Source organism: Plecotus auritus, assembly GCF_963455305.1.
Source record: "Plecotus auritus genome assembly, chromosome: 8".
Classification (NCBI taxonomy): Eukaryota; Metazoa; Chordata; class Mammalia; order Chiroptera; family Vespertilionidae; genus Plecotus; species Plecotus auritus.
This window is the reverse complement of record NC_137782.1, coordinates 144,063,858-144,089,682: the sequence shown is the minus strand read 5'-3', so window position 1 is coordinate 144,089,682 and position 25,825 is coordinate 144,063,858. Positions and strand designations below refer to the sequence as shown.

The 25,825-nt window shown below is 44.1% G+C and overlaps 1 protein-coding gene across 3 annotated transcripts in view; it reads left to right on the top strand.

Annotated features, from left to right (window-relative positions):
* Positions 1–25,825, top strand: part of SPTBN1 (spectrin beta, non-erythrocytic 1) — a 188,859-nt gene that overhangs the window by 89,824 nt on the left and 73,210 nt on the right. The window contains exon 1 of one of the 3 annotated variants that reach the window (XM_080682857.1): positions 1,807–1,937. The exons of the other annotated variants lie outside the window; for them this stretch is intronic. Within the exon in view, the coding sequence (XP_080538983.1) occupies positions 1,829–1,937 (109 nt within the window). The 5' untranslated portion in view covers positions 1,807–1,828. Of the gene's footprint in view, positions 1–1,806; positions 1,938–25,825 lie in introns of those variants that run through there. 3 annotated transcript variants of the gene reach the window in all.

The window sequence follows — 25,825 nt, the reverse complement described above, 5'->3', positions numbered from 1 at the left end:
CCAGGTCAGGATGTAGAAACTCAAAAGTCTTGGGAATCCTAGCCAAGTGCTTCTTCCAATAGTCCACATTTGCACTGGAGTTAAAGGGCTTTAGCAAATGCTGTACTACTCCCTGGATGGTGAGAAATGCCTCCGAATCCTGGGCCTGGCTTTGCAAAGCTAGGTTGACACTGGTTGTGGATGGAGGCAGTGGGGGTTGTCAGAGTTTAGTTAGCAGTTAGCTGGACTTCAGGTTTGCTTTATCTCTAGCCCTGGACAGGACGCAGTTGCTTGAATTCCAAGTGCCCAGGGGACTAAAGTAAACCTGGGGTGGAGGCCCACCACCTCTTCAGTGCACATTGGACTCCCTTAGGAATGACGTTACCTTCTTCACTGAGCACAGGTAGCTGCTGGGCTCCGTGCTGGAAACACCAGATTAGTCATTAGCTGTCTGCCTGTAGTTCGTGAGGAAAGGGGTGGGGGATAAACGGGGGTCGATTATTTTCCAAGAATATGTATTTTCTAAGGAGGGTATTTTATTTTTGGTTGAGCTTGATGGGAGAAGCAGCTCTACAGAGTTTTAAAAATTGGAAGAATGCAAAAGTTTAGAGACCTCGCTTTACAAATCAAAGTAGGATTTGAGGTTAATTTCTGTTCTCTGATTTCCTCATTGGTTCCTAAACTCCTCCAGGTCAGGCAGGGGTCCTCGAGGTGTTTACCTGTGTGCCTTTCTCCCACACGCCTTTGTGAAGTAGGTGCTCCCATAAATCTTGCACAGAATTACTGCTCTGGAGCCCGTGTTATCCCAGAAAACCCCTGGCTTTTAACATCTCTTGAAGGCAGCAGCAGGAGTCTGCTGAGAAGCGTCTTATGGGAGCCAGAACTTACGCCTCCCTTCCCTGTGGCCCCGCAGTGTCCCGAGGGACTTTCTTTGACCCCCGCCCCTCCGCGGGCTCCCCGGGCCGGCGCCGCGTGGTTGGCGCCCGCGCAGTGGGGACGCCGCGCGCCCAGGTGCGCGGGCCGCGCTATCTCCGCGGAGGCTGAACAGTGGGCGAGCCGCCGACGGGGACCTGCGGGGCTCCTCGCCCGCGCGGCCGCCTCCTCTTCGAGTGATAGTAATCGGAGACTTTTCCGTTACGTGAAGCTCTCAACAAAAGATTGTAATTTCAGCGGTTTTGTGTCAGGAAGGTACCACCGCGGCGGGCGCGCCCTGGGCCGGCCCGGGGGTCGGCGGCCCGGGCGGAGGGACGCCGGCGGCCGGGGACTGCGGGCGCGGACTCCCGCCCCTGCGCGCGGGGCGGCCTCGTTCCCTCCACAATGCTGTTATGCTAATCAGGTGACATCACCGCCCCGCGCGCGGTGAGTGGCTCCTGATTAAATTACAAACCGGCGGCCGCTGAGGGCAGCGGGGAGGAGGTGTGTGCGCTGCTCCCGCGAGCTCCCGGACTCTGCGACCAGCCGAGCTTAAGATTGGCCATATTTAAAAAAAAAAAAAAAAAAAAAATTTCAGGTAGGACTTGCACCTTCCTCCCTCGATCCTTCTGCCACTCCTGGGTCATTGGTTTCAAGCTTCAAGCCAAGGGCCACAAAAGGAAGGAAAGCAACAAGGAATTAGTGCCTGAGCGGTAATTCCCGGCCTGGCTGAGGTGGACTCCCGTGCAGCCAGCTTCCTATCAGATCACCCTGCTGGACCTTCCGACCAAGATGGGGCTCGCCTAAGGTCCAGTCCTCCTCGCAGGGGCCGGGAGCCTAGCCGTGCGGACGCTGCTGCGTGTTGGATGGGGGTAGGAGGGGGCCGGAGCGGGATTTCCTCCGTGCCGCCCGCCGGGGCGTTACGCCGCCGGGCATAATGGAATTGCAGAGGACGTCTAGCATCTCTGGGCCGCTGTCGCCGGGCTACACGGGGCAGGTGCCTTACAACTACAACCAGCTGGAAGGGAGATTCAAGCAGCTACAAGGTAAGCCCCCCTCCCCAAGGCCGGGCCTGCCGGGGGTTGTGAGGCTTTATTTGTGCCATATGGTACGTGACCCCAATCAAGGCTGGTGGCCCGGCCGCCCGGCCTGGTCCCAAAGCCTCTGCTTGGCGGTGAACACCCCATTCACTACTTGAAAGGAGACGGTTTCTCACTCTCCTCCAGAAAAGCCACCATTTGGAGTCCCCATGGCTCTCCAGGATCCTTTTGGCCCTTTTGGCTGTCAGGTAACTGCTGCCCACTGCACACACAGTTCTCTCCCTTCAGTTATCTTTGCATCTCAGTAGATCAGTGCTAATATGCAAGTATCAGCCGGCTCCCAGCCCCCAACCTCTTACCTCTGGGAAGCCTAAAGGTGCAAAGTGCATTGCTCTACACCCAGTCCCCTAGAACAATAGCAGAGGGGAGGAGGGAGTGGTCTTTTTGTTCCTAAGCCTGAGTAAATTACAGTTTTGATTCCGAAGCTTAATTTTAACTCTTTTGATGTATTGTGTTGGGGGAGAGCCTTGCCCATCCATGTAGTGGGCCATGTAATTTATAGTGAAAGCCAGTTATTGTCATTTCTGTGCTATGGGTTGGATTAGTTGGATCATTAGTTGGTATTTCTTGGGGTCTATATTAGTTTCAAATAATTGAATGAATCCAATATTTTAGGGCACATATTGTTAGAGCAGGGTCCTGTGCGCAGCGGTGTGAGAGGGTGGTGGGCCTAAAGCCTGTGGCCAGGTTGGCCCCTGCGGCCTTTGGCTGTCCCTGCCCAGCCAGCAGGCCTGGCCAGCAGTGTCTCAGAGTTTTTATATGAAAAAGAATTCATAACTCAAAACAGAGCTCCTTCCGATTGAAAGCCCTTGGAATCAAAAGTAATCGCCGGGGATGGCTCTAGTGCTGTGGAAAAAAAAAAAAGTAACCTTCGCAGACTGTGTATGTTTCTTATTTTAACTCTTTTTGGTGCCACAAATGTGGTTCCTGTGAGGAGGAGGAGGAAGGAAGGAAGCAGCTCGGTCCTAGAATGTTTTCATTGGGAAAGGGGGGGATATATTTCATTCATAGGTTTATTTGTCTTGTGAAACAGTTGACAGTAATGACACTTTTCTGGAAAACAAGAGACGGAGCAGGACCTGATTTTAGACATTTGCTAGGCTGTGCTGCATTCCTTGAGCAGTTAGCTAAGAGGAAGCTCCAGTCCCTCCAGGGAATGGCTCTGTGTCTTTGGTTCATTCCTCTTGAGCTCTTAGAAGGTAGAATTTACTTTTTTTGGAAAATTTGGCGGGCCCGGGCTGGTGTATGGTAAATAGAGGAATGGGGAGTGTGTTCCTCGTCTTCTGGGTCTATGCCGGAAGCCCCACACTCAATCTCAGGTCCTGAGAATTCAGAATGCACCTCCTGGGGGCCCCAGACTCCCCACTTTATTGTGTCATACTCCAAGAAGGAAGTACCCAAGGGGGTCCCCCCATCAGAAAACAGAAGAAGGTGTGGGAGGTGTGTACCCCCTAACAAAAGGCTGTTATGCTGAAAGGTTTGAGCATGGTTGTAAAACTGCTCACTGAAAAGGGTGGAGCTTACACACACAGGAAATGTCTTAAACTGTCCTCTCTGGACAAAGTAAAATTTAAATTGAAAATGACCAGGTGCTCCTGAGATTTTACCTCACAGCTGTTTCTCAAGGAAATCCCTTCTAAAGGGGTGGCTTCACCTTTGTGTGTGTGTGTCACCTTTGTCCCCGAATTTAGATTTAGTTCCAGATAACTTTCTTATTTCTAAATATTGTGGTTTAGGAGTTGCCTAAGTTTAGTGTTGTATTTCTGTAACGGAGAACCGCCCATGTTGAGGAACTGAGAAAGGGCGGATTAACTTTCAAGTATGGTGGGTCCCAGGAGAATGCCCAGCATTTGGGATCATCCTTAGAAACAAATGGAACTGATTGCATTGTAAGAGAATTTTTGATAAAACCTTTTCCCATCTCCACCTCCCAGCCCTAGTTTGATATTTTGTTTACTATTTGTAGTTCTTCCAATCATCAACGTTTTTGATAGCATATAGATTCTGCTGATTTAATTTTGTACGTGCCTACAAAATTGCCTTTTTTTTTTTTAACTCTTATAAGTATAATCTTTCCTAGCACCTGCAGCCCAATCTTGGCAAATTGTTTCTCTGAATCTGTATTAATTTTTTAAAGTGCCTCCAATATGAACTTAACTCATTTAGCATCTATGTCTGAGAGTAATATGATTTTATGGGAGGTATTTATGCATGTTTGCTGGTTTCAAGTATTTTCGCACTGTCCTAAAAATTTCAGGAGGGACCATGGGATGAGATTTGCTGTTCCCAGCTAAGGGAAATATGATATTAAAATGAATCTGGTCTATTTAGATACAATAATTCCTAGAGAGTTATGGATAAGTAAATAAATGTGATCAAAAACAAAACCTCAGTGATCTAAAGGACTGAGATGTTGCAAGTGTACATCATACTAATAATGCTTCTGGCAGAAGGGAAGAGAGAGGACCTATTACTTCTGATGGCTTCAAACATTAACCACAAACACCCAACCCTTAATGCACACCTCACAGACACACCCTCTCAAAATTTTCACCTGCAAAACTACCATCTTCCTCAGTTTGTTCATGTTTCTTAAAAGGTTGGGTTAGTTGTTTTTCTTTTTTAAATAAGAGAGAATACTGAGACACAATAAAACTCAACCTCACGTGTTTAGATAAATGTGTTTGTAGTAACAGAGAGTTCATAATATTTTTTCTCCGGTTTCACAGCCAGTTTAACTCCTTATAGGAAAATATTTCTGCTACTCTTCTACTCAGAAACTTAACTTGTGCCTGTTATGTAAATTAAATTCCAGACCCCTAGCCCTGGCCTGTGGCTGTTGTTTAGAATGTCATCCCTTACACCAAAAAGGTTGTGTGTGGGTTTGATTCCTGGTCAGGGCACACACCTAGATTGCAGGTTTGGTCTTAGGTCAGGACACATAGGGAGGCAACAGATCGATGTTTCTCTTCCATGTCCATGTTTCTCTCTCCCTCTCCCCTCCTCGCTCTAAAAAAAAAAAAAAAAAAAAAAAAAAAAAAAAAAATCAATGGAAGCATATCTTGGGGTGTGGATTAAAAAAAAAAAATCCAGACTCCTGAGCTTGACATCCAGGACCCTCCCCACCCCACATACTTCCTATTCCAGTTCTTACACTCCAGATAACATCTTCCAGGTAGGCAGGCCTGTTTCTCTTCATAAAACCCAGCCCTGGGTTTTTCCTCCATCATTACCTTCCGCCTCAAATGTCCCACCCTTCGATTTTACATATAGAAATCCTTCCTACAACTCTTCAAGACTGTGCTTACATCCCAGTTATTCCATAAAGTTTCATGTCTCCTCGGATCTCACTGAGTGCTTTCTTTGTATCAGACATGTTAGCAGGAGCTTTATATAGGGTGGGGCAAAAGTAGGCTTACAGTTGTGACTACACAAAACACAGTTTCCTCTTGTATTATTTATTAATTATTGTATTATTTTCCATACAAACAACTGTAAACCTACTTTTGCCCCACCCTGTGCATGGTTATCTTTTTCTTTTTTTTTTTTTTGTTAATCCTTACCTGAGGCTATTTTGACATTGATTTTTTTGGAAGAGAGAGGGAAAGACCGAGAGAAACATCGATGTGAGAGAAACACATTGATTGGTTGCTTCCTGCACGAGCCCTACCAGGGCCCAGGCCGGTGAGGAGCCTGCAACCAAGGGTACATGCCCTTGATTGGAATCGAACCTGGGACCCTTTGGTCTGCAGGCTGACGCTCTATCCAGTGAGCCAAACGGGCTGTGCATGATTATCTTAATCTAGTCTTCATAACATACCTAGGAGGTTTTAAAGATGAGAAGATAGAATCAGATACCTTGTCCAGGGTCACAGGCATTGATGGGTTCAGCCTGCACATTGTTTTCTGTAATTTTCTTTTCCCCAACTTGTACATATTAATATTTCATTTCTGAAAAAAAAAAGGGGGCGCATGTGACATTGTGAAGTGCCCACATTAACCTGATTCCTTTTCCTGCCTTCCTGTCCCCAGAGCACTGATTTTATTGGCTCTGGCAGTGGAGTTGTAATGAAGACAGGATCTAGTTGAAAAGCATCAGAATGGACTTTTTGTGCCTTCTTTGCCTGACCTTGACCTTTAGCACCAGATATTTCTGGAGAAAGTGCTTTTTTTCTCTTAGCTGTTCTGGCTTAATGAGTTTATCTCGTTATCCAGAAAGAGTTATGGAGTCTTTATTGGGACATAGAGGGATACTAAAGAGTTTTAGCCATGGGAATGCATTAGTACTCTCAAGTTTATTACATGCCATCTCAGACATGTTGAATTTCCTCATGTTTTTTGGTTTTAGTTTCTTAACTGTTAGGGAAAGATCTGCTGGTTTTATACTTGTAGATCATGAAGAAAATTTATTCTTCAGTTTTTAAGAACTTTCCAATTATTGGTACCTAAATGTTTGTCTTGCTTAATTTCTTAAACCTGGGTTTACACCTGTTTGTCATGAATAAAATTTTAAGTTCTTAAATATAAAGTAATAGTCTTCAAATACTCCTCATTGTGACAGTGAACAGAGTTGGTGACAAATGATATCCCTATTTTTTTTTGTTTGGGGGTGGCAAGATTTATAAGAACATTTTGGGATTTTATGAAGGCATAAAAGATTGGCTTTTTGGTTTGTTTGAGACTATATTTTTCTAAGATTAGATAACCTTGAGGGTAAGTCACTAATTAAAAACAAAAAAACAACAACTTTCACCAGTTTATAAGAATTTCACCTCAAAATTTAGAAGTTCCTAATAGATTTGTGAATTAGAATTGTTTTTGAATGATGTAATGATAATAATTATTGTGTGTAGCTCTTAACTTAAATATGTACCATTTTGCTCATTAACTAAATGAGGTTATTTAAAGTATCCAGCATGGGATCTAGTAACTTAGGAGGTTCTAAATGAATGTGCATTTCCTTAGCACTAATAATAATCCTGTTAGGTAGATATTCTCTTTTTATAAAGAAACAGATCACTGGATTACAATCAACCAGTATGAAGCTCTCTCTCCAGAACCTAGGTTTAGTGAGTCCAAATTTTATGTCCCTCCTTTAGGACAGCAGAGTGTGAGGTCGATCCATGACACTCGTTACCCAGGCACCATGAATTTATTCTGGTGGCATGGAAAATTAATGAGCTCAGAACTGCTCAGATTTCTGGATATGTGGTACTCTTAGTTTTTGGTGGGCTAGGAACACTAACAGGCAAGGGAACGCTGATTCTTTTGGTTTATATACATATACAATGGTTGCTCGGGATAGCCATTGAAAGGGCTCTTGGAGGCCAGCTAAGGAGAAGAGGAGGGTGATAATTCTCTGAGGAAAGGCTACCAATATTTTTTAAAATTACAGTTGACGTACAATATTATATTAGTTTGAGGTGTACAACCCCGTAATTAGTTGTGTATATAACTTATGAAGTGATCACTCCGATAAATATATTACCCATATGACACCATACATAGTTATTACAAGATTATTGAGCATATTCCCTATGCTGTACTTTACATCCCGTGACTACTCTGTAACTACCAATTTGTACATCTAAGTCCCTTCCCTTTTTCACCCAGTCCCTCAGTTGCCCTCCTCTTGGCATTCATCAGTCTGTTCTCTGTGTCTCTGAGTCTGCTTCTGTTCTGCTTGTTCATTATTTTGTTTTTTAGACTCCACATATCTGACATTTGTCTTATTTCACTTGGTATAATAGCCTCTAAGTCCATCCATGTTATTGCAGATGGGAAGATTTCATTCTTTTTTATGGCTGAATCGTATTCTATTGTATATATGCACCACTTTGTCCATTCATCTATTGATGGACATTTAGGTTGCTTCCATATGTATCTTTAAAAATATATCTTTATTGATTGATTTCATAGATGAAGAGAGAGAGAGAGAGAGAGGTGGAATCATCAGTGATGAGAGCGAGTCGTTGATTGGCTGCCTCCTACACGCCCCTGGGAATTGAGCCCACAACCTGGGCATGTGCCCTAACCAGGAATCGAATGTGTCCACGCCGGCCGGGCCATATCTTGGCTATTGTAAATAATGCTGCAGTAAACATAGGTCTTTTTGATTTAGTGTAAACTACCACTTTTCTTGGGGTAGTGAAATAATGGGACTGTAAATGTCCTGACTGTGAGGAAGCTTTCTGGATGACTGTGTTCCTGATAATTTCTTCCCACACCTTGGGCCTGCGAAGGGGTCTGTTCACAGCCCCACTACCTCTTCTCTGTTTTAGTCTCTTTCCCTGGTTTCCTAAAGCCCCCCATGCAGCTGCCCAGTCGCTCTAAAGCCAGGCCCTGATAAGAGCTCTCCTCTCTCCCAAAACTTTTAGGATTTGACTCCAACCAACCTTCCTATCCAGCTCTTGTTCTCTACTTGACAGTATTCATGATTTCTAAACCAACTCTGTCTTTCCCACCTGGTTTCTTTCATAGGGAATTATTTATTGTGTCGGGATCATTCTTTTGAGCTTTAGGTCAGATGCCACATCACTCTAAGTATTCCCAGAGGGAGGGGAGGTCAGAATCCCTGCTTGGATTCCCTTCCTTTAAGGTTTAAGCACTTGGTCATTCTGTGATTTTCACAAACTGGTATTGGTGATAGCTTGAGTATTTGCCTGTTTTCCTTACATTTCACAAAGTCTGGGAACATGACAAAAGTCTGACATAACCTCTTACAAGTAGCAGTCACTAAGCCTTTCTTAAAGGGTAGCTAAATGAAGTTAATCTTACGGGCTGCTTTATTGCAGTGGTTCTCCAGATGCGTTGTATCAGCATGTCTTGGGAACTTGATCGGAATATAAATTCTCAGGCCTGCTTCTCTCCTACGGAATCAGAAACTCTGGTGTGGGGCCCAGCAATAGGTGTTTTAACTGCTCTGCCTGGTAACTCCGGTGCACACTGGAGTTCTACCGTTTGTACAATCTTTGTGATTGGTAGGGGTGGGTGGGAGAGAGATGGGGAGGAATAGGCTGCATGTACTGCTTCCAAATAGAAGCATATATCCGATCTCTTACTGAAGAATGAAGTCTTGCCCTAACCGGTTTGGCTCAGTGGATAGAGCGTCGGCCTGCGGACTGAAGGGTCCCAGGTTCGATTCCGGTCAAGGGCATGTACTTGGGTTGCGGGCACATCCCCAGTAGGGGGCGTGCAGGAGGCAGCTGATCGATGTCTCTCTCATCGATGTTTCTAACTTTCTATCCCTCTCTCTTCCTCTCTGTAAAAAATCAATAAAATATATATATATTTTTTAAAAAAGAATGAAGTCTTGTGGAAAACTGTTTTAGAACAAAACTGTGCAATAGTGGAAGAGTCACTTAACTAGTTAGGAATGGGCTCTATCTTGCTAAATCAGAGAAGCCCTTTACCATCTGAAGGCCTTGGCCACCTCATCTGGCAAATGGGGTCAATTGTCTACCCCAGTTCTCTCACCAAGTTGGTGTGAAGACCAATCTGAAAAGAGATGTAAGTTTAGAAAAAAATAAAGATAATAGTATGTGTTGGGTCTGAGGACAGTTCAATAAAGGCATCTAGTTTAGTTCTGTTTAGGTTCTTAATTTCAAAATGTGTTGGATTTAACCTTAAAACCAGAAATCCCAGCAACTTGGCCTTTGGAAGGGAGGCGGGTGGCATCTGGCCGCAGCCCGGTCTCCGCGATCTGAAGATCTGGGCAGCCCTCCTTCTCTGCATGCCTGTCAGGGTTGTGCTGAACAGCAGATGCCATAATCTCTATGAAGGTTCCTTGAAAATGTCCATGTACTATTAAAACATAAAGTATGGTTGTTGTTTCCATAATATTTTTTTTTAAGAAAATTTCCACCTACATATGAGCTCTATAACTCCAGTATTGTACAGCAGTTTAAATATGGACTTCAGGGTTTGTTTTCCTCTCTTCTGGAAAATGAACGTGAGTAGTGACAGAGCTTCAAGTTTACAATTTTTAACCACAGCTTCATAGCCATACATCTGTTCTTACTGGAGTTACACTTGTGCACATTGTCAGAATAAGCCAGGTAGATCGCAGCCATATTTAGATCTTGGTACTTTTTTCTCCTCTTTTCTGACAAGTTTCTATCAACACATAGGCCCTGAGTATGAAATACTAAGATGGGGGAAATAAATTATAGGGACATTGTGGGCATGTTTCTAACTTCAGTATTCTTGGCTAGATTGGCTTAATTATAAATTTGGCAGTTGTTAACCCATTTCATGGGTGCAGAGTTGCCAAATGCTCAGTAGATGGTCCGTAATCTAGGCAATAAGAATTCTAAGAAATAAAACTGACTTTTAAAAAGAGAGGGCTTGCATTTTTGTTTATTATGTTAGTCTATTAACAAATATTTATTGATTACCTGCTTCTCAATGAGCAGCTGTCCTCCGGTTAAAAAGTGTGTTTCAGCTGTGCCAGAGATGCTGGCTGAGCTTGACGATCAGTAGGAGCAAGTGGAGAAATAAACTTATTCCAAGTGAGTGACCCAAGGTAGGGAACCAAGAGGTGAGGGACCCCAAGTAGGGAAATTTGAGCAGGTTCTGGGCAGCCAGAGTTTAGAGCAAACCAGGGCTGGTCAGAGGGGGTTCTGGAAGGATAATTGACAAAGGTCTGAGAATACATGGTCCTCTAAATCAGATTAAGGAATCTGGAAGTAAGTCAGGCAGTGGGAAGCAACTGAAGATTTTAAATAGGAGAGTGCTTGGTTCTGACTTTTTTTTTTTTTAAGGAAGGATGGTCTGACTCCTGAGTATGATTATTTTAGAGGACAGCGGTCAAGCGAGGAGGCAGGAGATTAGTTAAGAGGCTGTGGCATTGGAGGGGGTGAGAAATTTAGAAAGAACACAGCCTTCTGGAATTTTGAATTGCAACGTACTTAAAGAACCTTGTTACTCCGTGTGGTAGATAGCCTGCAGCTTGTTAGAAATGCAGACTCTCAGGCCCACCCCAGACCTACTGAGTCAGAACCTCATTTTAACAAGCTCACCAAGTGGTTTGTGTGCACATTCAGGCGTAGAAAGAAATAATCTCTATTGCCCCTATGTGCAGAGAAGGAAACAGTCCCAGGAAGGTTATGACCATTCTGAGGTTCAAGTTTATATGTTTTATATATAGTCTACATTCAGAGTAGGAGTTTTTGTGTTTTCAGGCTTTAGTGCCTTCAGGCTTTGGCTTTAAAAGTAGATTGGAAATGCATTAAATATCTGTTATTTAATATAAGTGCCCATTGCCTGTGTGTCTGCAGGTGAAGCTTTAAAATGACTGGGTATTGATTAGGTTGGGGAGAAAAAGCACCTGCTGAAATTTGTTGGCTGGAAGTATTGGTCCCTTAGAAGGAGAAAGAAAAGAGGTGAGGAGATAGGTGACTTCCTTTCTTGACTGGCACCGCTCCACCACCCTTCTGATGGGCGGGGCACAGGCAATGAAAGCAGTAGGAGTCAGGAAGTGGCTCAGATGATGTTCTTTCAGAGGAAGGATTGAAGGTCATTAATGGACAAAGTTAGTTTTTTAGCTGTCCTTTGTATTACTCCAAAATTCTCTTTATATATTTATTATTTCACAACCATGCTGTGACACCTTCAAAAGAAATAAAAATGAAATAGTTTATGTAAGATTCTGCAGTCCCAGCAAATTTTTACTTTCTGCTAATTATTTTCTGTGTGCTTATTCAATTTAATGCTATTATAATCATTGTATAGATTCAGTTTTGTCTTGCCTTCCTGTTTCTGTTTTTTACTTAACATTATATCATAAACTTTTCATATGTGGTTTTTCTATGCCTTGTGCCAAGTATTTCCAAATTGCTTTCCAAATGAGGGCAATTTATTTACTAATCTGAGCCTGTTTCCTCATATGTGGGAGAAGGGTAATACAAATTCTGTGTATAAGATTATTTTAAGAGTAAGTGAAATTCTCCACGGAAACTGTGTTTAGCACAGTACCCTCAGTAATCGATGGCAACCATTATTTTTACAGGTCCTGGTTAAATGGCAAGCCAGGCCCAGGAGAGGCAAGTCTTTTGCACTTGAGTTGAGTGTCTCAACCCCACCTCCACCCCTGAAACCTGTTCGGGTGTGGTTTCCTTTAGTCTGTTAGAAGAGTGTTCACTTTGCCTGAAATGCACCCAACTGAAACACCGCTTTTTATGTCCCCACAAGGTTGATGGCAGCCACTGAGTCTGTGACTTTTGGTATAGGTTGAAGGTTACGATGGTGGTGGTGCTTCCAAGTTCATAAAAAGCATCTGGAGCAGTCACTGCTGAAGCCAGAGCACCCAGCACTTTGTCCGAGAACTACTGTAGCCAGATTAATACTGCCAGCCCTCCATAGATGGTTGAATGCCTCTCTGGGTTTGCTTTTGAAAGGCCTTTCTCCCTCCCCTTCCCCCACCACCTTGTGTTTAAGAGGCACAGGGCCTTTAAAGTTACGACTCCAGTGAACACAGTAGCATGGAGACACATGCGGGCCTGGATCTGGGTTCACAAAGGCCTTGTGAAAGGTCTGGCCTTAAAGTCCATTTCTAATGCTGCAGTGAGGTAAGTGGAAAGTTAATTTGAGGATCACTGAGGCACATGTTATTCACAAAGAAGGTGAGCAAAACATTGCAAGTCTGGAGGCACTGCTCTTCTATGGTGGCAAGGAAATTACATGGGCTGTGTCATTATTTGGGAGAATTTTATCAACCCCCCACCGAGCGTACAATTGTGATGGAATTTTGGAGTGACAGCCAGTTGCACTAGTTGCAGAAGTGAGCTGAGCTGTGTGAGTGTGTTTTGCCTGAAATCCTTATACAAACCATAGACATTAATTTGGTGCCATTGACATGCAAATGGTGGTTATCTCTTGGAATGTGGCCTTAGCATTTTGGATTAGGGGTGGATTTTTTTTTAAAAGATAATCTTTAAAAAGTGTACTTAAAGTGTCAAGTATACAGAGTCTGAAAGTCTGCTTCAGCTGTTTGCACTGTTAAATGCCAATGAGTCTTTGTAGATTCTGCAGGCTTGAATGTATGGTAGTTGAGAGGTGGATGGTACCCTGATTTCTGTTCAAGGAGACGTTTATTCCTACAGAGACTTAAATGACTTGCTATAAAAAAAACAGCCTTGCAGTGGTAGAGGGAGATTATGCATTATCTGTGAACAACTATCAGGCAGATGCAATCCCAGCTGCACAGTCTGTGGTGGAGAACGGGTGGGTGGCCAGGGGAGGGAGGAGGGAAGTACTTAGGGCACTGCAGCCAGGCTGGCCACGGTGTGGGGAAGAGGGCTGCCGAGGCTGTCTGAGGACATTTTATCTCTCATTTCAGAAACACAAGGGTGGGGAAAGCACAGGGGCTGTGGAAGTCACATAAGCCACCTTTCAAATTCTGGCTCCCCTCGTGATGTCACTGAGTCCCATTGTTTCATCTGTTAAAAACTGGGAAGAACATATAGTCCTTGGGGTGGTTGTGAAGTTTAAATTAGAATTTTGTTTTAATAGGGTGACGAGCTAATCCTGAGACTTTCCCAGGATTACACTTTCCCAGTGTTAGCACTGGTCATTCCGTGTCCAGGGAATCTCCCCCAAGTCCCAGGCGAGCCGGGCAGTGGGTCACTCTAATTATATCTGAAAGTACCTGTTGCTCTGTACGGAGGATAATATCTGTGTGCTTTTCACCCCTGTATTCCTTCCTAGTACTTGGCACATAAATAAATGTCTCATAAATAAAGGAATGAATTAATGAGTAAAATAATGAAGGCACTAATACATACATAGTTGTTTTAAAGTGAGTTAGTCACTCCTTCCTCTTCTCCCCTGAGAAAGGAGGTGGCCTCATCAGCCACATAATAATGTGTTGAATGAAGGAATGCGTCACACGGTAATGATTTTGACTTTATGATGTGGCTAAACTGTAATTTCAGGAAGGGCTTATCTGGGTTTGTCTACTTTTTTGAGAAAATGAAATTTGATAGGACCTTAGGGACCTCCCTCATATAGTCCCTGGACTCTGCAGGGCGCCCGGGATTTACTTAACATTGGTAGGGAGGAGAGGAGAGGGAGGCACACAGACTAAAAGTGCTTGGAGAGAGAAACAGTTCCCTAGAAATTAATTAGGCATTGGGCTGTCTCTTCGTTTTTTGTTTTTTCTTTTTTCTTTTTCCTTTGAATGGGATGGGGTAAGAGTATTTGGACAGGAGAAAGTTTAATGTAGTCACATAGCAAAAGAGGTAAAAGTATAACCCGTAAGGATGGAATCCATTCTTGTAGGTGTGGTAGCCAATCAGAGTTTTATATTGTGGGGACTGTAAAATGAGTGTGATGTTTCTAACTGCCAGTGTGCCTTCACTCACTGTGCTACCACAGAGTAATGCTCTCCTGGAAGCCAAGCAGCGAAGGGTGCTCTGAGCAAATGGAGGCAGGGCCTCAGAAGTTTAGATACCAGACCAATGTGTAGCTTGGCCTTTTAAACTGAAGGAATATCTGTGACAAAAGTAATTTTGGCCCAAGAACTGCTTCCCAGCCTTCAGTGCCTCCCAATGCCCATCCTCCGCCCTCCCCCCCTCCCCCTTAAAAGATCGTTGGTTTTCTTCTGCACATATATATGATTTCAATTTTGAGATGGGAGGTTATTTTTTACTTGAAACACAAGGAAGCAATTTTTAAAAGTCATACTCATTCAGCAGTGGGCTTGACTATAGCCAAGCTTGGCTAGGAATTCTTGGCCACAAAACCACATGCTGCAGCCTTTATCAGGGTAGTGAATTCAGATGGCTTTTGGGGAAGGGAGCGGGCTGGGGTTGAGGGAGGGGCTTTAGAGCAGTGACTTGCGGCGGGGGGGGGGGGGGGGGGGCGGGTGGTGGTGCGGAGAGGGGGCGCTCTGAAGCTGCTGCCTTTGTGAGTGTTTGCCACCAGTGGGCTGGGCGGCCAGGTCCTCGCTCAGTCATCGTTGTCACGCGGTGATTCTGAGATGACCTTCCTTACCTCACTTTTCTATGAGCTCATAGTTGTCTGCCAACGTAAATTATGTCATGGGTCCTTCCTCCCTCTTTGTTTGATAAGGAGCAGCTCAGTGTTTTCTGGAAGAGGAAAGTGATCACAGGTCACTGTGATTCATGGTTGATTTGGGACTCTTCTCTCTTTGTTCCCTTCCCCCAGTGGGAACTCACAATGTAATTTCTTTACTAGGTTCCAACCTGCATTGAGAACCAACCCACAGAACTCCTTAAGGAGGGCTTCTTTTCCAGGCTTTGGGGTAGGATTTCTATCCCTGTCCTCAAGAAGCTCACACACAAGTCAAGAGAGAGGAAAACATACAGGTTTTGAATAGTGAATATAAGGAGGTGGGGGGTTCTTTATACACCTGCAAAATGGAGGCCACCTGCCCTCACTACTCCTCAGGGGTGGCTATGAGAATGAATTCCCTATGAAAAATATGAATTCATAATCAAATCTAAGAAATTGGGGGGGGTGGACAATTGGGGAAGCTGTCTTGTTCTAAGGTCCGCTCACTTGGTCTGTTGTCACTGATGAAGGAAACAGACCTTTTCAGCCATGTTGGCCAGCATTCATTGAAGGCTTATGTACATGACTCTGTGCCATTCCTTCTGTGCATTACCTCATTGCACACTCAGAAGAATGCTAGAGATAGGCAGAGTTGTTATCTCTGTTTACAGATGAGGAAACCAGGGCTTGGAGAGATGAAGTAACTTGCTCAGTGTCATACAGCTAGTCTGCTGAGTGTTCACAGAGCCCTGCCTTGCCAGAGATAGTTATCTTCCTGGGAGGACCTGGGTGTGGCTGGGTGTGGAGGAAGCGGTTGGACCGTGTCTAGTAGCAACCTACGCAGTTTCTTGAGTCTGCTTTGAAGCAGCCTCCTCAGCCTAGCACCTTAGGAAGCATTGTCTGTCTTTATGATGTGCTTTTCTTGCTCCTGTCCATGGAGTCAGCTCATCACCCCCAGAGTCAGAAAGCTCATTGGTGGCCAACATCTGCTGTGGTGGAGTAGCTCAGTGCCTGCCCTGTGTTAAGGATGGGCGCACTATGTCACCACGTGGGAAGTGGGTGGCGCTGTGAGGGCCTGATCAGGGCAGTCTGGTTTGGAACCGGAGGTCATGCCCTTTCTGCCACATTGCTCACGAGTCCACCGACTGCTGTGACATAGATGTTCAACCACAAGCTTCTCTCGCTCCTGCACTGATTGTGACTTGACAAAAACGGTTTTGTGGGCTTTCCAGCACAAGGCAGGTATGGACCAGGTGCCTTCACATACTAGTACATATGATTTATCCTTTCAGTAGTCTTGTGGGCTAGATGGTGTCACACCTGTGAATTGAGGAACCCGAGGATCTGAAAGGTGAAGTGAGGTGGCTTAATCAGCAAGTGACAAAATGGGTGACTTTTCGAAATTCTGCAGCAAGAGGGGGCCCGTATTTTGACATTCTTTAAAGTGTGTGCTTTCTCTGTAGTAGAGGCAGGTAGCAGGGCACAGTGTACATGTCTTACCAGCACATGGGTAGATTGTATTGTTTTAAATTTTATTTTCATTTTTGCTTAAAACGTATATTTAATCATTCTTATTTAGGAAGTCAGCCAAATTCACAATTGTTTAAAAAAAGTGTCACACTTAACAAATTGAATACACAACTTAAAAATTGAATGCTCATCAGATTTCTCAGACATCACTTGCTGATAAAACTGTTGCTATTGATGAGTAAATCTTTCCATTAAAAACAATACAGTGTGCCGAAACCGGTTTGGCTCAGTGGATAGAGCGTCGGCCTGCGGACTGAAGGGTCCCAGGTTCGATTCCGGTCAAGGGCATGTACCTTGGTTGCGGGCACGTCCCCAGTAGGGGGTGTGCAGGAGGCAGCTGATCGGTGTTTCTCTCTCATCGATGTTTCTAGCTCTCTATCCCTCTCTCTTCCTCTCTGTAAAAAATCAATAAAATATATTTTAATAAAAATAAAAACAATACAGTGTGGCCCTGGCTGGGTGGCTCGGTTGGAGCTTCGTCCCATGCACCAAAAGGTTGTAGGTTCGATGCCGGTCAAGACACCTATGGGAGGCAGCCAATTAGTGTTTCTCACATTAATGTTTCTCTCTGTGTCACTCTCCTTTCCTCTCTTTCCGAAATCAATACAAACATATAATCAGGTGAGGATTAAAAACAAAACAACACAGTCTGCTAATTTGCTTATTATTGGTAGTGCAAGAGGCATAACATTCGGGGATGGGTAGTGCATCTGTGTATCTTGAAGGTCAGAGCTGACCTCCACCCACACGTGCATAGTGTTTGCTTGGTAAATGCAGTTAGGATATTGGTGGGATGTTGTGCCAGGTAGTAGTCTAAATTCAGGTGATATTGAGCCTTAGTGTATCAGGATCCCTTTGAACATAGCTATAGGCGAGCCTATAGGTAGACCCACAGCTAGCCTGTGAGGGCTCTGGATTTTGTTAGAGATGAAATACCTGCAGCCAAAGATCTCTCGTGATGTGAAGATGTTGGTGACTCAATGGCGGCCAGACTGTGTGACGGCTCAGCTTCAAGGTATTCAAGGACTCATTTGAATCTGTCCACAAACCTCTGAACCAAGAGGAGAGGGGAAATGTGTTTACATACATTTGGAAAGCTGGGTTCCAACATGCCTCTGCTTAGGCAGTCATGAAAACCTCGTCTTTATTCCTTTCTCCTGAGGGAGACAAGAATTAACCTGTAGCATAAAAGAAACATTTTTGGGTGGGCATACAGAGCAGCTTTCAGAACATGGTTCAGCTTAGGTTAGGGCAGCAGAGTTAGAGGAGAGGTGGGAGGTGGTGATGGCCCCTCTCTGCTGCTGCCTTGCTCAGTTGAGGACTGAAAGCTGGAACACGGATGGGAGACGAGTCCCAGCCTGGGGAGATAGCTGTTGGCTCTAGTTGTTGCTTCAATTTCTTTAGTGATAGAAGTGTTGTTATCTAGAACTTGTCCTCAGAAGTCAGCTGGCAAAACCTGGAAGCCAGTTGCTTATCCGGTGCTCTGGTTGATGCAGCGTTGCAGACTGGCTGTAGGAATAGAGTAGCCTGTGCCTCCTAAATAACGAAGAGTAAGTGCTACCGATGAAGACAGGATAAATTTTTAGAACACGTTTATAGCTCTAAGAGCACGGAAGGAGCCATTAAATGCACCCAAGAAGCGAGGGTGGTGGTGAGCATGTTACAGTGCTCACTAGAAACACAGGTGTGAGACAGCCGCTGCCTCAAATTACATTCTAAAAGAGAATAGGAGGTAGAAAGTGGCAAGTGTCCTAAGACATGGAAGTAACATCCCAGAGTTGTGGGATGAGAGAGTGACAGGGACTTTTTGAAGTTGATGTCTGAGTTGCAACTTTGACTAGGATTAGGTAATGAGATGGTGGGGGCTTGGGGATGGGTTATGACCAGAGGGAGCCAGGAAACAATGAGGCATGTTAGGGGAATGACTAGATATCCCTCTAGGATATGATGTGCCTTTTTTCCTTCCACTTCCGTTATTTATGCTTGTTGTTATTAGTTGGGACTTTTGCCTCCTTTTTGTTAGCCAACATTCAGCTCATGTTGGCACAGGTACAGGGAATTAGATGCTTAGCAACTGATATTGGTGAAATGACCTTGCACAAGTGACTTGTGTCTCTTTCTCTTACTGGTTAGAAAGGATTGCTAGATCATCATCTGATAGAGCTTTGAAGGCCCCTGCAAATAAATACATGGAAATTGTACCAGTAACCAGTGGTAACTTTCATTTTACCAAATGTTTCTTTAAGGCTCTGCTGGGTAGATGCCCACTGCTTAAAAAATGGTAGCTTCTGTGTTCTCTGGGCTCACAAAATTAGTCTTGTCAGGAAACGGGCCACTGAGGAGAGAGAAAGCTAAAGTTTAGCCTCATGCAGAGAGAAGGAAAGCAGGTCCCAGTAGTGGTGGGTAGTAGTAACAGTAAGACAGCTAAAACTTCTTGATACTTGGCAATCACTGTTCTAAGTACTCTACACACATTGATTCATATGTTCCTTGCAGCATCCCTATAAGAATTATCTCCATTTTGGAGGTCAGGACACTGAGGTACAAAGTACGCTTTGCCCAAGGACACTTAGCCAGTAAGTGGTAGAATCTGGATGTCAAGCCAGCAGTCTGCTTCTGGATTCTGAATCCTTAACCACTTTGCTGTGGGTTTTCCAAATGATGATTGAGGCCTGTGCTTCTGTAAATCTCATATTAGCATTTCCAGGACCTGGAAACCTGGGTTTGGTGAGAGCAGTTGCTGAGAAGTAGAAATTCCTGATCCTATTCCAACTGTGAAGGATTTGCTGAGACTTCCACTTTTAATTGGTGGTGGTAGTGAGGTTGGCGTGATAAATGCAGTTTAGAAATCAAGACTTGCCTAGTCTTCCCTTTGGTGGTAGATTGCTTTGGTGATTCTGACAGAATAAGAGGGGCCTCAGCTGACAGGGCAGACTCCTTGACACTCCTGCCCCAGCGGTACGCCATTTCTATTCTGACAGTATTTGGTTTTTGTTGTTTGGACGTTTTTGTTTTGGTTAGTGGTGTTTTATGGTTTTGCCTGGTGTTTAACCAGTAAACAAAACTATTTGTAAAGGGACTCTGAGAACCTGTAATGAATGTAACAGTATTGAAGTATAATTTTGTAGTTACAAGTGTGATGCTCAGTCTTGAGACATAGGCTGCACGGAAGTAACCCTGGAGCCATTTTCACTGATAACAGCATTACCTGGGAACATGCAGTTGGGCCCAGACCCATGTTTTCAGTTCAAGTTCTTGGACTTTGCTGACTTTTCTTAAACATTTTCAGCTGTTGAAGCGTTTGTTGGTGTATTTAGGCCGAGTTGCCATTTGGTCTATGATGTCCATGTGTGAATAAAGCAGATAATCCCTATTTCTGGTTCCACGGCTGCTGCCAAGCGTAAGTGAAGACTTCCAGCTGCTCTCTGCATTTTGTTTTCAGGCCACCTTTTGCGTTTCCCCAAAGCAGATATAAAAATAGTTTTTAAAAGGGGGCACCTACTGGTTATACCCTAACACCACGGACTTGGTGCTGTTTGTCATCTGTTGTGTTGTAAATTTGGCAAAAGAGAAGCAAATAATTTATGTTTATTGTTTATGCCCACCTCGTTCAGAAGTGATCTAATTTGGCCTTGGTAAGTGTCTCCCGATGATCATTTTGTGTGTGTGTGATGATGCTAATTCTGCTGCCTGGAGTCTGGAATCATAAGACTCATCACAGGGTTGCTGGGGTGGTGAACACTGGCTTTGTTCTCTTCTTTGGCCTCCCTCTCCAGAAAAATGTGCCTGTCTTCCTTAGGAAGGCCTGACATTGCTAGACTGAAGGGGCCACATCACTGCTCTATGTCTGTTTTTCTTTTAAGGGTACTTAAGGAAAAACCCTCTTGTAGGACTGCATATGTTGTAAACACCCATTTTTATTTCTTTTGAGAATAAAACTTAAGGGTTTATATAGTTCAAGTGATCTCTTTTACCTTTTCTTTGAAATGCTTAAAAGGTAGGAGCTATGACAAGCCTGAGTCAGAAAGGAGTATAACAGTTTGCATTCAACACGTGGCACCCCACAGGGTTAAGAGTGTCCCCCCCCCCCCGCCCCAAAGAGAGATGATACAGTCCCAGATTATGAGCTACCATCTTTTGAGATTGATTCTGTGGAGCTATTAGCCAATGTGTGGCCTTATATATGGGTAAACCATATAATATCACAAGACAAACGTTTCTGAAAACATCTAAACTCCCCATGTTTTACATTTACATGTAGGCCCAGTGAGGGTGGCTCATCTTTTGGTAGTAGGAACAGCACAGCTACCTTAATACCAGAACTGTGGACAGAGCAGCTCCTCACGTAGCTGGAGCATGTGGTGGAAGGTTAGGCACATCAGGGGAGTTGAATTGGGAAGGTACACCTACTGGGTGGAGCTCTGAAAAGGACCTTTGTGAGTCCCAATAACTCCTGATGACCCCCCTTTGAGTTTAGGTATAATGTTAAATCTTAGAGAATGGATGAGAGTGTAGGAACCCTTCTAGTCGATACATTAGGACGAAAATGACCTATAGGTATTGTTTGTCATGTCTTGCAAGAAAGTACAAAGTGACAGAGAGTTCCTAAAAACTGTGAAAGTACATAAATAGCCTACAGCAGTTAACGTATTTACTTTGGAAACAACTTGAATGAGTGCTTCTTTGGGGTAAAAGCCGCTCTCTGGTTTTGGTAGGACAAACCTGTGTGACCTTCTTTATGTAAACCATGAACAGGGGAATATTTTCATTTCCATTAAAGCCACAGGCGAAAGAGGTCTCCAGGCTGGTTCTGACAGCCTCCGGCCCCTGTGGGGAGGGAAGCTAATGCTGAAAATTCAGGCTTCCAGGTGGCCAGGTAGAACTCCAGAATATCCTCTTCACGACAGTGATGGCGGCAGGGCTGTTTTTTTCTGAAGGAAAACCCTGTGTGAAGGTTAGGTGATGTAAGGACTAGATTTTGATGCTTGCTGGTATGCTGGGAGGTGGGGTTAAAGGTAGAACTATAGGGGCATTCCTTGGAACTATTGCGGTTCAATTCCAGGGCACTCTGCAATAAAGTGAGTATTATAATAAAGCAAATCTTAATCTTTTTGGTGGTGGAGGATCTTGCCTTCAATTTGTAAAAAATGCAATACATGTGAGGCACAATAAAATGAGGTATGTGGACCTAAAAAGCACCTGGAACTTTGGGGAAATCAGCAACATTTAGATGCTTCTGGCTCCCTTTGGCTGGACACTTACCATTTTTAAGGCCCACACTAGCTCTTCACAGCCTGTTTCCTAAATACATGAAGGGCAGATTTACCCACATTATTGGGAAAGCAATTTGAAGCACAGGCCTTGTGCATTGGGAGATCAGTAGTATTGCCATGTCTGTTTGTGTGTGGGGGCTATAATCGAGGTATTATCAGATTGTCACTCTGACAAATAAAACACCTTCCTCCTTCATAGTTTTTTGCCAGTAGCTAGTTAATTCTGAAAGGATTTGGGTTCCTATTGCACACTTCCAAAAGTACCAGGCCTGGAGGCAGCCAAGATGAGATGAACCCGTAACAGATTTAATAGCAGATTTAGTGACAATACAGGTGTAGGACGGAGAGCAGAGGACTTGACCGTAGTCACTAGTGCTTCTCCTTTGTGATTAATAAACATTATAATATTCTTAGTATTGGGCAGGAAGGGAAGCTCTGAATTGAGAGTTCTCACTAAGGGCTCCAGCGAGACACAAATGGTGACTGTTCGGCTTGCTCAGGACACGGGCGTCCTCAGTGTTGACAGAAGTTGGTATAGCATTGGAATCATGGCTGGCACACAGCTGCCGTGCCTCTGGCCTCTCAAGGTGATTACTACTCGCTGACGAGCCAAATCTCGGGAAGGCTACCACTGATGCTTGTGTTTCTTTGCCCTTTAAAACACACACACACACACACACACACACACACACACACACACACACACACACACTTAATTTGCCCTGGGACCACTGTGTGGCTCTTCAGGGATTTTCTTGGGTTACATCCCCCACAATTAAAAATAACTGTCTAAGGCCTGAACTCATAACAAGAGTAAAACCCCTTTTTCCTTGTCATTACTGCTTCCTCCTGACTAATTAGTCAGCTGCTACAGGTCTCATTAAACTTCATTATTCCTGAGCATCTGTCTATAGGAACCGCCTCAAGATAAAAAGAGGAAACTCAGCTAAACATTTCGTTGTTGCTGCTAATTACCCCAAACTCTACTTTTTGATTAAGTAATTGCTCTGCTTCCTTCCAAATCTGAAGGAGGACGACCTTGTTCCCTGCCAGGCAGCAGGCGTTTCTCTCTCCACTGGCTGCAGATGCTCTGCTCTGTGGTTTGGTGCCTGGGGTACCTGTAATTTTCAGTGCCAAGAATAGGATGGCTCTGAACACATAGGTAAAGGAAAACCACACCTGGAAGTCTGTTTGTGTGTACCCTTGGCTTGTTCAAAGCCTTCAGTTGATATCAGTGCTTTTTGAAAAACAGATGCAATGTTATCTGTTTGTTAAAATACATGATGGCAAAACAATCACAAAGCTAGTTTTCTTGCCTCACTGGTTCCGGACTCTAAGGAGGAATTTTAGTGGGAGCTGGGATGGGAGAGTAGTGGATGTTTCTGTGCTGTGGCTATAGGTGGCATTTGAAAAGGACAGTGTTCTTTGGATTTTGTGGTGGCTGGTGGTGGCTGAAAGCACCTTGATGGAGCAAGATGAATTACAGTCCTCCCAGGTGTCAGGCAAGGGAGAGGAGCACACTTCCCTGATGGGACTTGTAGAAGATCCTGATGGAATTGAAAAAACAATTGAAAATATAGAGGATTCTTTCTGATGAGGGCCTCTGCATTGAATTATATGTAAAACTCCAAGTGTTAGAATTGTCAGGAATTAAGGTTACCTTAAGAGATTTTAGAACCATGTGTGCTCCCTTTAGGTGGGGAAAATCCTGATTCACATTCAGGCTGGAACCCTGCTTCATGTCAGTGGCAGCATAAAGCCCTTGCCAGTGTACAGGGCTGTGCAGGCAGCCCTTGGTTCAAACTCCCGGGACTCTGCTTGCTGTGACTGAGGGCAAGTCACAGAGCCTCTCTGAGCCTTAGTTTGCGCTTATGCAAAATATATCCTATATAATAAAGAGCTAATATGCAAGTGGTCATCACACCCTCGCGCGGGGGCCGGGGGACCCCCACCTGGCGGGGCCTGATGGGGGACCTGAGGCTGCACCCCCCCACTCCCACCCTGTGGGGCTTGACGGGGATGGGGCCGGCTGGGTCTGGGTCTCGTGTGATTTGAGGCACATGCGGGTGGGTGGGGACTTGACTCTGGGTTCCGCAGCGCGCCCCAGACTCTGACAGGAGGGAGATTTTCATATACATTTTACTAATTTTCTTTCATCTCTGGCACTTATATTATAGAGAAAGGGCAAATAGCAATATTAAAATATTTCCTCTAATTAATTCCCTTTCAATGTGCATGAATTTCGTGCACCGGGCCACTAGTTTGATGATAAGAGTACCTACTTCACATGGTGCTTTTGAAAATTAAATAGTTTCAGTGAAGTGCTTAGAAGAGGTGCTTAGCCCTTAGAGTAAGTGGTGAGTCTAAGTTAGAGGGTGAATAAGGGAAATGATGTTTGAATTCCCTCATCATTTAGGATCCTGCCCATGGAGCCTTCCACTTGTATAGCTGAAGCTCTGGTAGATCAACCCCATTGGGCCCTGATCTTCTCCCTGCTGCTGATTGGTGATGGCACCTCAACTAGAAAGCTTTGACCCCTTGAATCACCTTTGGTCAGTTGATCCCACAGTGCTTTGCTCATTCCCCTCTTGTCACCTGTTACCTTGCAGTATAAATTACAGTGAGACATGTGCATCATTAAACTGGAAACTCCTCCAGCATCTATCCTTATTTCCTGTTGCTTAGTCAAACAATTTACAAATACTTTTAAACACTGGAATTTGTCTTCCCTGTAGGTGAAATCTGAGGTAGAGCCCCAGCAAATAAAGGATATAAAATGGAAGCTCTTCTGACCAAAGTGCATAGGCAGAAGGGACTTGGAGCCTGATCTCTAGGCTTCTGCCTTGTTCCTTTGGCATCCTTGCTGGGAAACTTACTCCCCTAGCATCCTGTAGACCTCAGTGTTCCTTCAGTGAATGTCACTTATTTTTGTATTATTATCCTCAGTGTCCCCCTTTATTAAAAGGAAGTATTAGTATTTTTTGGCCTTATTTTGCTGATAAACGTCGTGTAAGGTTAAATACTGAATTATTACTTCCAGAAGAAAGATAGGAAAATTCAGAGTGTCATTTCATTTTAGAGAACTCATTGAAGACAGCATTTCACATGCAACCTTTTGCGGTGCCCTGGGAGAATTTGTTCTCCTCTAGCCAGTGCCCTTCTTATTCCTGCTCCTCAATCTCAGACCCACTGGGAAACCTCAGTTCTCTTACCATGTAAAAATGAATTGTGTGTTTTTCTCTCAAATGGAAATGCCCTTTAAATATTTCAAAAATTGTATATGTTCTTCCCCCCACCCCCCCCGCAAAAAAATCCAACAAACAGTGCAGAAATGCTTCCTGTCCCTGATTCTGGCTTGAGCTAATTAAGTTAATCGTTTGGAAAGTATTCCTCCAGAACTTTTTATGTAATTACTTGCATTTAAATATGTGTACATTCATCATATCAGACTAGATGTATATGCTGTTTTTTAAGGGACTGCTCATTCATGTCATCTTCGTAAGCCTGTGTGCCACAGATTTGCCTTCCTTTTGCATGCATACCACTATTCTTTTGAATGGATGCATCATGTTTCAATTCATCAACCTGTTTGTATACATTTAGTTGCTTTTGGTCTTAACTGTTTTGTTATTGCTATCCGTGTTTTATAATTATTTAAAAATCTGCAGTTAGCCGAAACCGGTTTGGCTCAGTGGATAGAGCGTCGGCCTGCGGACTGAAAGGTCCCAGGTTCGATTCCGGTCAAGGGCATGTACCTTGGTTGCGGGCACATCCCCAGTGGGAGGTGTGCAGGAGGCAGCTGATCGATGTTTCTCTCCCATCGATGTTTCTAACTCTCTATCCCTCTCCCTTCCTCTCTGTAAAAAAATCAATAAAATATATTTTTAAAAAATGATAATAAAAATCTGCAGTCCTTATCCTGCACATCTTTATGTTTTTGCACAGGTATTCCTAGAAAGTAAATATCTTTGTGTGATTTGGTAGATGGAGGAAGTGCATATTTTAAATTTTGATATT